This window comes from Gekko japonicus, unplaced genomic scaffold, assembly GCF_001447785.1.
Source record: "Gekko japonicus isolate JY-2015 unplaced genomic scaffold, Gekko_japonicus_V1.1 scaffold2067, whole genome shotgun sequence".
Classification (NCBI taxonomy): Eukaryota; Metazoa; Chordata; class Lepidosauria; order Squamata; family Gekkonidae; genus Gekko; species Gekko japonicus.
The window spans coordinates 123,182-136,376 of NW_015166481.1; the positions used below are offsets into that span (position 1 = coordinate 123,182).

The 13,195-nt window shown below is 44.8% G+C and overlaps 1 protein-coding gene across 1 annotated transcript in view; it reads right to left on the reverse strand.

The window, feature by feature from the left end:
- URI1 (URI1 prefoldin-like chaperone) overlaps positions 1 to 13,195 on the reverse strand; it is a 69,243-nt gene that overhangs the window by 29,492 nt on the left and 26,556 nt on the right. Inside the window, exons 2-4 of the mRNA XM_015412126.1 lie at positions 12,552 to 12,586; positions 9,197 to 9,275; positions 762 to 897 (exon numbers count right to left, since the gene is read on the reverse strand). Coding sequence (XP_015267612.1) covers positions 762 to 897; positions 9,197 to 9,275; positions 12,552 to 12,586 — 250 coding nt within the window. The remainder of the gene's footprint in view (positions 1 to 761; positions 898 to 9,196; positions 9,276 to 12,551; positions 12,587 to 13,195) is intronic.

Below are 13,195 nucleotides of genomic sequence, written 5' to 3' on the forward strand. Positions count from 1 at the left end.
CTATCAACAGCCAGCAAGAGTTCTAAAGATGCTTTCCCATTTCTCTGGCGTTCCACATCTAAACTGCCCAGTAATTCTAATACTCTGTTGAACGCTTAAAAAAAACCCAAGACATCTCAATAATTCTCTCTCCTGTGGGACATAAAAATCAAATCTGGCATGAAAAGCCAAACTTTAACAGCTTGGAAGTTATCTGGGTGGGGGCTAGTATCTGCTAAATTTTCTATCCAGCCTTTTTAACGTTTAAAAAAAGGTTAACAGAACAGCATAGCTAATCGGGGGGAAACAGAAAACCACTATGATAACCTCTTAATTGTTAATAAAACACAGAAGCGATACAGTAAACAAACCATGCATAAAACCAGAGAATGTAAAAAAACAGTTTCTTGTTACCACATTCTACACCAGCAGTCAATTTTGACTGGTGCCAATATTTGTATTAACGACTGCCTACTGCAATTTACAATTGAGAAATATTACAGTACCATATGTTAATGTAATCAAGTACCACCATTTCATGAGTTCAGTTGAAGCATTGCATCACAAGAAAATTGTTACATACACACGCACAGGTTCGATTACCAAGCAAATATGCGAAGTTGAGGTTTTCATATTCCAATTCATTATTTCTTAACACAAGAAAGAATTCTTTATTTGTGGTTTAAGTGTAAACCATTAACCCGAGGGAGATTTTAAACCCACATGGGTGATTGAGTCAGCATTTCGTAAACTGACATCCATCACTGGGGAAAGGTACCTACGTTTTTTCCTGTGTTCCACCAGACCGCTGGCCTGCTTCGCTGAACATTTTGCAAACCAGTTGTCCCCAAGAAGAACTGTGATCTCATTGGTATGGACCAGTTTTCCTGGCATGAAAGCAAGGGGACCAAAAGGTACCTGTCAATGTAACAAAGGAAAGGTATGAAATTAAGGGCAATCCAGCACAACAAAATCCCAGCTTCATCTATAACCCCTATCTAAAAGTGGCCAGTATTGGCCCCAGTCACACGGGAGGATTTGCCCCGCAAAACAGACGAGTTGAGGGCGGATTAAACCGGCACGATCAGATGCCAACATCTGGCAAGCGTCACCCCCCGCCCCCAAACCATTGCTACCAGCTGAAAACGCGGATTTAAAAGAGACCTGCAAAAGACTACTACTTACTGGTAAACACACAGCATGGGCGGCCGTGTGATCGCCGAAGCACCCGTATTCCGTGGTATGCGAGGCCCTGCCACACTGCGCATGCGCACAACTGCGCAGCTGCCTCGCCCTTCATCCCACCGCTTCCCCCTCGGCATGTGATCATGCCGGGGAGGAAATGCGGCGCGGCTCGGGGGATCTGTCTGATCCCGATGCCGCGCTTCAATTTGCTGCGGCTCTAAAAAGCCACACTTCTGCCGTGGCTTTTCCCGCTAGTGTGACCAGGGCCACGGAATGTTGTAGAACAGAACAATCCTATGGCTACTTGGATGGCCCAGGCTGGCCTGATCTCATCAGATCTCAGGACCTAAGCAGGGTCAACCCTGGTTAGGAATTAGATGGAAGACCACTGAGGAAGTCCAGGTTTGCCATGCAGAGGCAGTTGATAGCAAACCACCTTTGAACATCTCTTGCCTTGAAACTTCGACATGGCCACTATAAATCGACAGTGACTTGATGGCACTTTCCACCACCACCATGGCTACTTCTGGGTAGACCTCCATAGGACTGTGCTGCAAGATCCCAACCAAACAAATTTTTTTTTAGAGCCTGTGATCTTACATACTCAAGTTAACAGATCCCAGAATGAGCTAACTTTGAAGCTCGGATCACAGAAAACGTCTCTGTGCCGTCACCCCAAGTTACTCTAATAGAATCTAAGTATCAGAATTCCAGGTTTAAAAAGTAGCTTGCCTCTGGTACCCAGTTCAGTATCATCATGGAACCGGAAAGCAAATGAAAGGAAACAGACGTCTGTTTTTGCCAAGCCACGACATTCGTGCATGAGACCGTATCCCACTTTTTAAACTCCTTTGACCCACAAAACAACTCACAACATTCATAAAATGGTCCATTAAACAATAACAAAAAATCCCAAATTCCTACACCTTTCAATTATTTATGTATTTCATTTATTTAATTTACATTATGTATAGTCTGCCATTCTCACTGGCAGACTCAAATCAGATTACACAGAGTATTTATACCCCAAACTTTCTCCCCAATGGGGACTCAAGGTGGCTTATGTAGCCCTCCTCTCCTCCATTTTAGCCTCACAGCAGCCTTATGAGGTAGGTTAGGCTGAGTGTGTGGGACCGGCCCAAGGTCACCCAGCAAGACTTTATTGCAAAGTAGGGATCTGAATCTGGTTCTCCCAGATCCTTGTCTGACACGTTAACCCCTACAGCATGTTGGCTTTAATTTTTTAAAAAATTAAAATACGTGGGACTCATGAGAAGATACATGTGTGAAGAGAGAAGGAAACAGACTGGAAAAAAATGGGTTTTAAAAATACTGAACACACACACACACACAAACTCAGCAACAAACTAAGGGACAACTCTGGGCTGATCCTGAAACAGGCAAATGATGGTGTCAGCACCTGTCTCCCGACACCCCCTGCCTCTCTGACACTGGGTGGTTGGCCTTTCATAGCTGCTGTGGCAGGGAAAGGGTTAGTGCCTCGATTTATTTATTTAGCTTAGTTATAGCCAAGGCTCCCTCTAAGCTGTGGAGTCTTGTGAGCGACCATTCTACTTTGTGAGCTGCTGGCATTAAAGTTGTCAGCGAGCGATTTGGCTGCTGCACAAATTAGTTTGCTCTGGAGCCATCCTTCCTGAGTTAAGACAAAAATGTGTGAACCGGGGGCTAAAAAACTAGCTAGCTCACACTAACTCAGCTCAGAGGGAACACTGGTTATAGCCCATCTCTCTCACTGAGACGCAAGGCAGATTACAAAACAAGATGGAGGGGACATCACCATACAGTATAAGACATTGAATGGGTAAAACTATAGGACTAGGAGTAAAAAGGTAAAGGTAAAGGTTCCCTTGCTCGAAAGCCAGTCAAATCCGACTCTAGGGTTGCGGTACTCATCTCCGTTTCAAAGCCCAAGAGCCAGCGCTGTCCGAAGACGTTTCCGTGGTCATGTGGCCAGCATGACTAAACACCAAGGCGCACAGAACGCTGTTACCTTCCCACCGAAGTGGTACCTATTTATCTACTTGCAATTTCTTGCTTTCGAACTGCTAGGCTGGCAGGAGCTGGAACTAGAGACGGGAGCTCACTCCGTCATGCGGCACACTCAGGTCTCGAACTGCTGAACTACTGACCTTCCACAGCCTGCAGCTCAGCGTCTTAACCACTTGAGCCACCGCAGCTCCAGGACTAGGAGTACAAAACTGAATAATGCAAGCATGTACATACAGTATTGGGGTCCCCAGCCTTTTCAAGGCAGTGAACACCTTTGGACTTCTAACACAGGGTTGCCGGCCCAACCACAAAAATCACTGCTGAGGGAGGCGGAGCCAACCACAAAATGTCAGGGAGTGAGATTACGCATAATTCTAAGTAAATCTTCAACATTTCAGGCAGAAGCTCTGTTTAATAGGATGCCTTTTTAAAAGAACATATAAAAAACCATTTTCTTGCGCGCGCACACACACACACAGAGTAAAGATTCTTATGCTGTGATGGCTGCTGTTGCTGACTTTTAAAAACTCTGTACAGCCAATCAGATCTCCAATGGCCCTGCAGGGAAAAAGCTCCACCTGGCCTGGCCCCACCCACTTCTAAAAATACTCGGTGGGTGCCAGAAAAGGTGTCGGTGGTTGCCAATGGCGCCCACAAGGACCATGCTGGGGACCCCTGATACAGTATAAGACATACAATCAAGAATGCAATTGAACAATGCGGTAGGACTAGGAATACAAAAACTGAATGACAATGTGTGAACAGCCAACTGCCCAGGCTGGCATAGCATCAGCAATGCAGAATGCAGGTTTACAAAGGTATAGGGCAGTGATGGCGAACCTTTTAGAGACCGAGTGCCCAAACTGCGACCCAAAACCCACTTATTGATCGCAAAGTGCCAACATGGCATTTTAACCTGAATACTGAGGTTTTACTTTAGAAAAAACAACTCATACATTAACTTAAGGTAAAGGTAAAGGTCTCCCTTGCTCGAAAGCCAGTCGAATCTGACTCTAGGGTTGCGGTGCTCATCTCCGTTTCAAAGCCGAAGAGCCAGTGCTGTCCAAAGACGTTTCCGTGGTCATGTGGCCAGCAAGACTAAACACCAAGGCGCACAGAATGCTGTTACCTTCCCACCGAAGTGGTACCTATTTATCTACTTGCAATTTCTTGCTTTCGAACTGCTAGGTCGGCAGGAGCTGGAACTAGAGACGGGAGCTCACTCCGTCATGCGGCACACTCGGGTCTCGAACCGCTGAACTACCGACCTCCCACAGCCTGCAGTTCAGGGTCTTAACCACTTGAGCCACCGCAGCACCAGTGGATCCAAACAAAGTAAGGAAAGCAATCCCAAATGCTTTCATTTACTTAAAATTATTTGGCAGAGAATTTGACACTTTAATGATGGTCTGGGCCTGGCTGGGGCGATGGCACGCCTTACCACAGAGAGGGCTCTGAGTGCCACCTCTGGCACCCGTGCCATAGGTTCGCCACCACTGGCATAGGGGATGCACTACCCACCACCGTATGAAGGTGCTCTTCTTAATTGTCCTCTCCTGTTATCTATTCCAGTACAAGAATGCCTGCCTGAATATTTTTATTTGACACATTGTGCCGAATGTTAGTACTGTGAAAGCTGTCCTACCCTCCTCAGCTAGGCCCTTCCCGAAACGGAAGCTACAACAGAGAATGTACATGAGTGGGCAGTTGCCAGTCTGCATGGAAGAATCTTTAAAAGGTTCTATTCAGTCAACTGAATTTGCCGTGGTGGAGAATAGTAGCAGAGGTGGTCCCCCACAGGTATTTGGGATGCAGGCCACAAAGGGCCTTGCAGGTGATGACCAGCACCTTGAACTGAGCCCATTAACTGATGAGTAGCCAATGGACTGACTACAGGATGGGAGTCAAGCATATTCTGCCTGGTACCCACTAGTAATCGGGCTGCCTCCTTTTGTACCACCTGGAGCTTCCAAGGTGATTTCAAGGGAAGACCCATGCAAAGTGCATTACAGTACTCTCGCCTCAAGATAACCATGACACAGATCCAAGATAGGGTGCCAACTGCCAGGATAGGTAAAGTTGGTAGGATGCTTTTTTTGTGGCTGCACTGGCTTGCTTCCCTAGTAGTCATGCTGGTTCCAGTGGGACCCCAAGGCTCTTAACAGAATCAGAGAGGCCTGAAGGGCTTTACGTAGAGATTGACTAACGTGGAGGATAAGACTGAACCTTGTGGAACCCCCGCCAGGCAAGTCCCACACTGGTGATAGTTGGTCTCCAAAAGCAATGATCCGAGTCTTGCTTTCAACAACCAACAAGGGTATGAATCCACTTTACAGCCTAAGATCCTGTCAACAGCCATTGTAGACAGCGGATCAAAATGATCCAGGTGTTTTTTCCTCCAAGTGTCGTCACTGTATGCCACCGGCATCCAAGTCAGAAACACATTTGGTAGATTTTGTCAGCAAATAACTTTACAAAGGCATCACAACTAATCACTAGTTCCTCTAAATCCAGAGATTCGGACTTCAGGGCCAGCAAGCACTGAGCTACTTTGAACAGTTGAGCTAGGCGAGAATTAGCTGACGCTATGATAGCAGCAAAGTAGTATTTCTTTGGCTTTTTGCTTTTCCTGCTGCTTCATAGGTCTTCCAATAAGCTCTGTAGGCTATTCTGTGCAATTCAGTTCTAGTTTTCCACCAACACTGTTCTAGGCATCTTCCAGCCCCCTTCCAATCACTTATCCAAGGTGCTGAAATTCTGCCAAGAGGTTGGGAGTGGACAATGAGGAGCAATTGTGTCAATAGCTTCCAGGAGCTTCTGGTTCCATGCTTTCACTGCAGCCTCAGCAGAGCTGTTTGTTGGGATCTGAAAATCCCCTAATGCAGGGGTGTCAAACATGTGGCTTGGGGGCCGGATAAGGCCCCCGGAGGGCTTCTATCAGGCCCGCAGTGGAACTGGCTGTCTTCTGCTTCTTCTTCCAGTTCTGCTGCTGCTGCGTCATTGTAGGTTTGCAGCTTACAGATACACACACTCAAGACAGCATACTCAAGATTGCAGCAGCACAGACATTTTGATGCAATAATTCAGAGCAAGAGGTGTCAGTTATCAGACACTGTTAAATAAACAAAATATTGCAAGAGTGCTAATGTTTTAAGCATGTTTTTAAGTTAAAAAACCCGTTTGTGTCCTTTATAAAGTTTATATCTCTGCTACCTGGCATTACATTTTATGACACACATGGTCCGGCCCAACAAGGTCTCATTTATGTCAGATGCGGCCCTCATAACGAATGACACCCCTGCCCTAAAGCATTCTGGAAGCCAATTGGGTCCATTTGTCACCATAGACGGATTAATTTCACTAGCCCCCTCCCTCTCGCAGAGCACCAGTGCTACACCTGTGTCTTGAGTAGGCAATGGTCAGACCCCACTACAGGCCAAACCTCTAACCCCTGACCCGATCTTCCCCTTATGAACCCCGTAGGACTCTATGATTGGCAAACCAGCATCTCCCAGTGGCTCCTGGCCCCAGGGACGTCTGTCTAGCCTCGACTAGGGCCATGGCCTTCTCATCCCTGAGCCCTACCTAGTGGAATAAGCTCCCATATGAGATCACGGCCCTACAGGACCATTTAAAGTTCTGCGGGACCTGCAAGATGGAGCTCTTCCACCAGGCTTTTAGCTGAGGTGGCAGACATCCATATTTTATTGGGCCTCCCCCTCCAGTGAGTCAGATCTGAATTACTTGGAACCCCAACTACCTCATCTGTTGAGGCTCTGGTCAGAGGCTCTGTATATTTTATTTGATGTATTTTAATCAGTTTTAACTGTTTTTTCTATACAATGTATGATGGGACCCGCCCTGAGCCTGCTATGCAGAGTGGGCGGGATACAAATCTTAATAAAATAAATAAAGATCATGTGCAAAAGATTAAATCTACAGTATTACCTTTGTTATGTGTAGGGCCCTTCACAACTTCAGACATCCCCATGTTGGCCAGAGAGGCTACTAGGCACAGTCCCATCAACATGTTAGTTGATGTCACCTTCCAGTATACCTCCTATGGACCTTTTGGTTCCTATATAAGCAGGGCATGTAATCTTTGTGGGTGCACTGAAATAAAAGTTTAGGGGCCTACATACAGTTAGCCTGCAAACACACTGAGATCCCAACAGGAGTGGCACCTCAAGGGAGGGTCTGACAATATTTTGGAAGAGGGTTTTTTATACCCCGCTTTTCTATACCCTAAGGCAGTGGTGGCGAACCTAGGGCACGGGTGCCAGAGGTGGCACTCAGAGCCCTCTCTGTGGGCACGGGTGCCATCGCCCCAGCCAGGCCCAGACCATCATTAAAGTGTCGAATCCTCTGCCAAATAATTTTAAGTAAATGAAAGCATTTGGGATTGCTTTCCTTACTTTGTTTGGATCCTCTTAAGTTAATGTATGAGTTGTTTTTTCTAAAGTAAAACCTCAGTATTCAGGTTAAATTGCCGTGTTGACACTTTGCGATAAATGAGTGGGTTTTGGGTCGCAGTTTGGGCACTCGGTCTCTAAAAGGTTCGCCATCACTGCCCTAAGGAATCTGGCTTACAATCACCTTCCCTTCCTCTCCTCAAAACAGTCACCTTGTGAGGTAGGTGGGGCTGAGAGCGTTCTGAGAGAACTGTGACTGGCCCAAGGTCACCCAAGAGGCTTCAAGTGGAGGAGTAAGGAATCAAACCTGGTTCTCCAGATTAGAGTCCACGGCTCTCAGCCACTACACCACACTAGCTGTGATCCTGAGGATTTGCCACTGGAGCCCCAGGTAGGTAACATGGCTGCAAAAAATCAGACCCAAGGGGCCAATGTGGATTGAGGCTGCAGACCCAAGGGAATGGAACAGGGGTTTAAGATCTTTCCCTCCATATCCTTTTCTCCAAGAAGATCCTCTCATCCAGCTGCTTTGAATTTCTGAAGGGACACAGGGGAAAACAAGGCACAACCTCGGTACCTTTTCTTTTTTTCTACCACACAACCTGGACATAACTGAACATTTCATCGTATGAAAGGGACATTTCATCTTATGAAAACACTTTAGGTCGGGGACGTAGACCCCGCTGTCGTTCCTTAGTGTCACAGCGCCAATGTAATTTCCCTGATCCCCGTGGCTACGTTTTTTGCACTTCATTTATGTGCCTGGAGATCACATGTGGTTTGGCCCTGAGGTCTCCTAAGTGGCAGAGGGGCAGGGAGAGATCTCTATGACAAGAGCGAAGCATCTTAGAACAGAAATTAGCTTTCAGTGTAAGTCGGTATTTGAGTCTTAAAATTCCATGGATCAGGGAATATGATTGCCTGCTTCTCCACCTCACAGGAAATTATTGTGTATTGCAGATTTAATTACAGCCTTCCATATAATAAACAGGCCTTATCAAATGTGTCTGACTTTGTCTTAGTCTGTCTGTCAAGAATTCTGAGGTTATAATTTATTATGGATTTGAAGAAAAGTAGATGGAGGAGAAGGAAAACATACATTTAACACGGTCTGTAATCAATCGCTGCGAACTACAATATGGCGATACCTGAAGTAAAACATTGTTGCTGTGAATAAATCCAATGCAGGTATAACATTCCAAATCTCCTTATCACGATTGGGACCTCAAGGAAACACTCAAAAGTTTGTATGCTCCTTCCCGCTTCCTTTTTTACAAGACTCTCCCCCTTCTTCACTGCCTTTCTGAGGTTACGCATAACGCAGTGCCATCGTTGTGCTGATGATAATACCAACCAGAGCTGCAACCGGGGTTAGAAGGATATTTGCATTCTCTGGTTTGAACTAGCCATGGTTAGCGTCAGCATCAATGTACCTATGTTGCTGTACCCTTCAAAAAGGGCAGGGAGGAAAGAAAGGAGCAGACAAGATAAAAAGAGGGCAGAAGTAGTAGTACATGAACTTTCTAGGCACTTCCAGGTTTTTAACCACAGTTAGGGTGTCATGAGCATTACATCTGCTGTCTGACTCCACCGAACACCACAATACCTACCATGATATCGTATGAGAGTTTATCTGGCAATGTATTCAGTCGTTCTTGAAGAGCTTCGTAGTCGCTCTCCACCTTCTTCCTGTTGGAAAATTGAACTCAGGTTACTGTCAATCCTAAATAACAATGGACTGCAAGCAGTGTTCCCTCTAAGCTGAGTTAGTGTGAGCCAGCTCACAGTTTCTTAGCCTCCAGCTCACACATTTTTGTCTTAGCTCAGGAAGGACGGCTTCAGAGCAAACTCATGTATGCAGCAGCTAAATTTCTCACTCACAACTTTAATGCCAGTAGCTCACAAAGTAGAATTTTTGCTCACGAGACTCCACAGCTTAGAGGGAGCATTGACTGCAAGACCAATGTGGATGATTACATTTTTAAACTGGAATCTGGATGTAGAAGTTTGGGGGGGAGGGACACCGTGGTTGCAAAAAAAAGCAACCTATCTGAGTAAAGCTTTTAAGATATTCCCAAATCCTGGGATAAAAACAGTCTGTGTGCATAATCAGTGTTCCCTCTAAGCTGAGTTAGTGTGAGCTAGCTCACAGTTTTTTAGCCTCTGGCTCACACACTTTTATCTCAGCTCAGGAAGGACGGCTCCAGAGCAAACTAATTTATGCAGCAGCCACATCGCTCGCTCACAGCTTTAATGCCAGTAGCTCATAAAGTAGAACTTTTGCTCGCAAGACACCACAACTTAGAGGGAGCATTGTGCACAATGTAAACAAAGTCTTTTAACATGTTGAATGTCTTTCCCAAACTATTTTACAGAAGTCTGTATGCCTTCTGGGTTAGCACTACGTCAAATAGGTGCAGAGTTGGGTTTTCAAGGCGGACGTTGCCTTCTCAGGGAGGGTTAAAAACATGTGCAAAAATAACCCCTCGACTTTCTATTCTTTTGTGCATTCTTAACTGTTTGCGACCATTGCCTAGGCAAGCATGGAGGTGCTCTCTGCCTTGCCATGGTGATCCCTGGCCCAGCTCTAGTTCAGTATGACCAGCTGGAACAGAATGTGGATCAAGCTGTGCATTCACATATGGGTCCCCCTATGAAACAGTGCAGTGTGGATGGCCTGCATCTACAAGTGCCACCACACTTCATCTGTGCACAGTTATGACATTCAATGTTTTCCATAAGTTTGCCCACGCTAGTCAAACTAATCATGGTTGTGTTCGGGTGAGGGAACTCCATGCTTTTGCCTTGATAACAGGATAACAGTGATTCCCCACTCCTCCACTTGCACCTGCTGGATGACCTTGGGCAAGCCATAGTTCTGGCACAGCTGTTCTTGAAAAAGAGCAGTTTCTGTCAGAGCTCTCTCAGCCCCACCTACCTCACAGGGTGTCCGTCGTGGGGAGGGGAAGGGAAAGGAGTTTGTAAGCCACTCTGAGACTCCTCTTCCTCTTCTTCTTCTTCTATCCCAAAGAAGAGCAAAACAAATTACAAAAAGGAGGAGGAGATTGGATTTATACCCCACCCTTCACTACCCAAAGGAGTCTCAGAGTGGCTTACAATCTCTTTTCCCTTCCCCACCCCACAAGAGACATCCAGTGAGGTAGGTGGGGTTGAGAGAGCTCTCTGGAGAACTGCCCTTGAGAGAACAGCTCTGAAACAACTTGTAACTGACCCAAGGTCACACCAGCAGCTGCATGCGGAGGAGTGGGGAACCAAACCCGGTTCTCCCAGATTAGAGTCCGCACTCCTAACCACTACATGAAACGGGGTGTGTGTGTGTGAAAAGAATTGCAGGCGGGAGAAGGTGAGAAATATTTGCAAAACCTTTCCGACTGATCAGCTTAACACTACCCTGGCTATCATATTAGACCACTGCTTAAAGAAAAACAGTGTTCTATTGCAATCTGTAGAGCTTTTATACCAAATGCCACATTACATTATATCAGTGTGGACAGTCCAAGACGGTAGTAACCAGAAACATATTATGGAAATGCTGATAAATTTCGACTCCAAGAGCACTAGTGGACACCACTATAATATCCATCATATTGGAAATTAATGCAGCTCCTGAATTTTAAACACTGGCAAAACGTATTAGTTTTAGACTATTTTCTACAAACCAATAGTCACAATTTAATATGATGAGGCGTATAGATGGCCTTGATTCCCCCCTCCTCCTCCTCATTCTTCTTATCCACTGCTTGGAGCTTATGTGCATTTAAACTTAAAAAAATAATATTTGATACACACGAACTATAAATTATTTGCTCAGAGGTCTTTCAGGCATGAAGAAAAAAGCCTCTTAAAATAAATTTAAAATATTATATGCTTGATGGTGTATAACCAAAAGTTTAATCTCTTCACTAAAGGGGGCCAGTTTGCTGCGATTCTGCAATAACCCTGCAGACAATAATCAAGAGTGCTCCTGTTGTTCTCTCCGTAAAACCCTAGTAAACGCAGCATGGATGAAGAATAATTTGGTATCTGTTAAGATCAAGTGTTCTCTCGCAGTAACTCATAAGAAACTGTTCACTGTTAAATATATTTTTTCCCTTTGGATACTGTATGAAACTTTTATTTAACTAAGACGCTTCCTATTAACTAAAAAGCATTAAACAAGCCATGCAGAATAGACGGAGATGATAATTTAAGGGCTAATAGCCTCTTGGTATACAAAGGTTCACCTTAGGCTTTACACTAGTGTATTTTTTCCAGCAATTGGAGAAAACTGGAGGAAAAACCATTCTTTCGCTCACATTTTTTTAAAGTACAGGCTTGATTCTCTAAACTCCATCCGTACAATGGAGATTTTGTGTTCCAGGGACAGTAGTCCACATAAATAGCTGACCTGTGGGGACCTAAAGACATTTTGGAGACTTTTAGTACAATCCTGAGCAGAGTTACTCCCTTGTAAACCCACAAACTTCAGTGGACTTAGAAGAGTGTAGCTCTGCTACGGAGTGCACTGTTTCTATGTGTTTGGGGTGAGAGAAGAAACTGGATTAACTGTGTGCATATTTTTTTAAGGGACACACATCTTAAAACTACACTTATCATGATGAATTGGGGCAGCTGGATAAGAATGTAGGAGGGTGCAATTTAATTAAACCAGTAAAATGTTACTCTAAAAACCATAGTATTAGAATTTGCCCAGTTTTTCTAAAGGAGATCCATAGGGTTGGCTCAAACCAGCTTTTCTGCTGGTGAAAAAGTAAGAAGGGGGATACCCTTTGATGACTCAAAGAGGATATGCTGGGGATCATGGGGCCTACAAGCCACGTGGGGTGGGGGGCAACAGCTAGGAGGAACACCGGATGAGATTGGAGTGGAAACACCTGGCTGGATCCAACCCACTGATTATTTTCACTGGCATTTGAGGCATGCATTCAAACATTTTTCACTTACCAGTGCTGGATGTTTTCTCGGCAGCTAGTGACCACCTGTCATTAAAACAGATAACTGTTCATGAAAAAAAACAAGGCTATGAACACAGCTGCAAAGTCAACGTTTCACAATCTAGAGCAGCGGCTTTACAGATCTGGTGGCGTCTCTCTATACATTTTTATTTGTCAGTGCAAAGGTGCGGGAGCGCTTGTTCTTAAGCAGCCCACTTTATCACAAGGCTCTAATCCAGACTGATAACTACAGAATAAATTGCTCTTTCCCCCCCAACTCATATTTTGATACAATGTGGGCTCCGTAACGACAAGATGACACACCGATACAAGATAAAAACCAGCATTTCGTACAATCTACACATCTGTTTTCCATGTTACATGCTTTGCAGAACAAAGTAAATATAATTTATTAAGAGGAATGCATGTTTGCTGTTTTTCCCCTTCAAAGAACGACCTATGAAAATATTTTCTCATCATCAATAAACCTCTCTAAAATGGTATTTTGCATGCCGTTTGGCAAAAGGTTAAGAAATCGTGTACAAGGCAATGTGAATTTCTACTTCCGAAATATTCAGGCAAATAATACAACTTCTGCTAGCAACAGACTTCTATGAAAAGCAGGATCATTTAAAAAAAGGCATATTTAAAAAT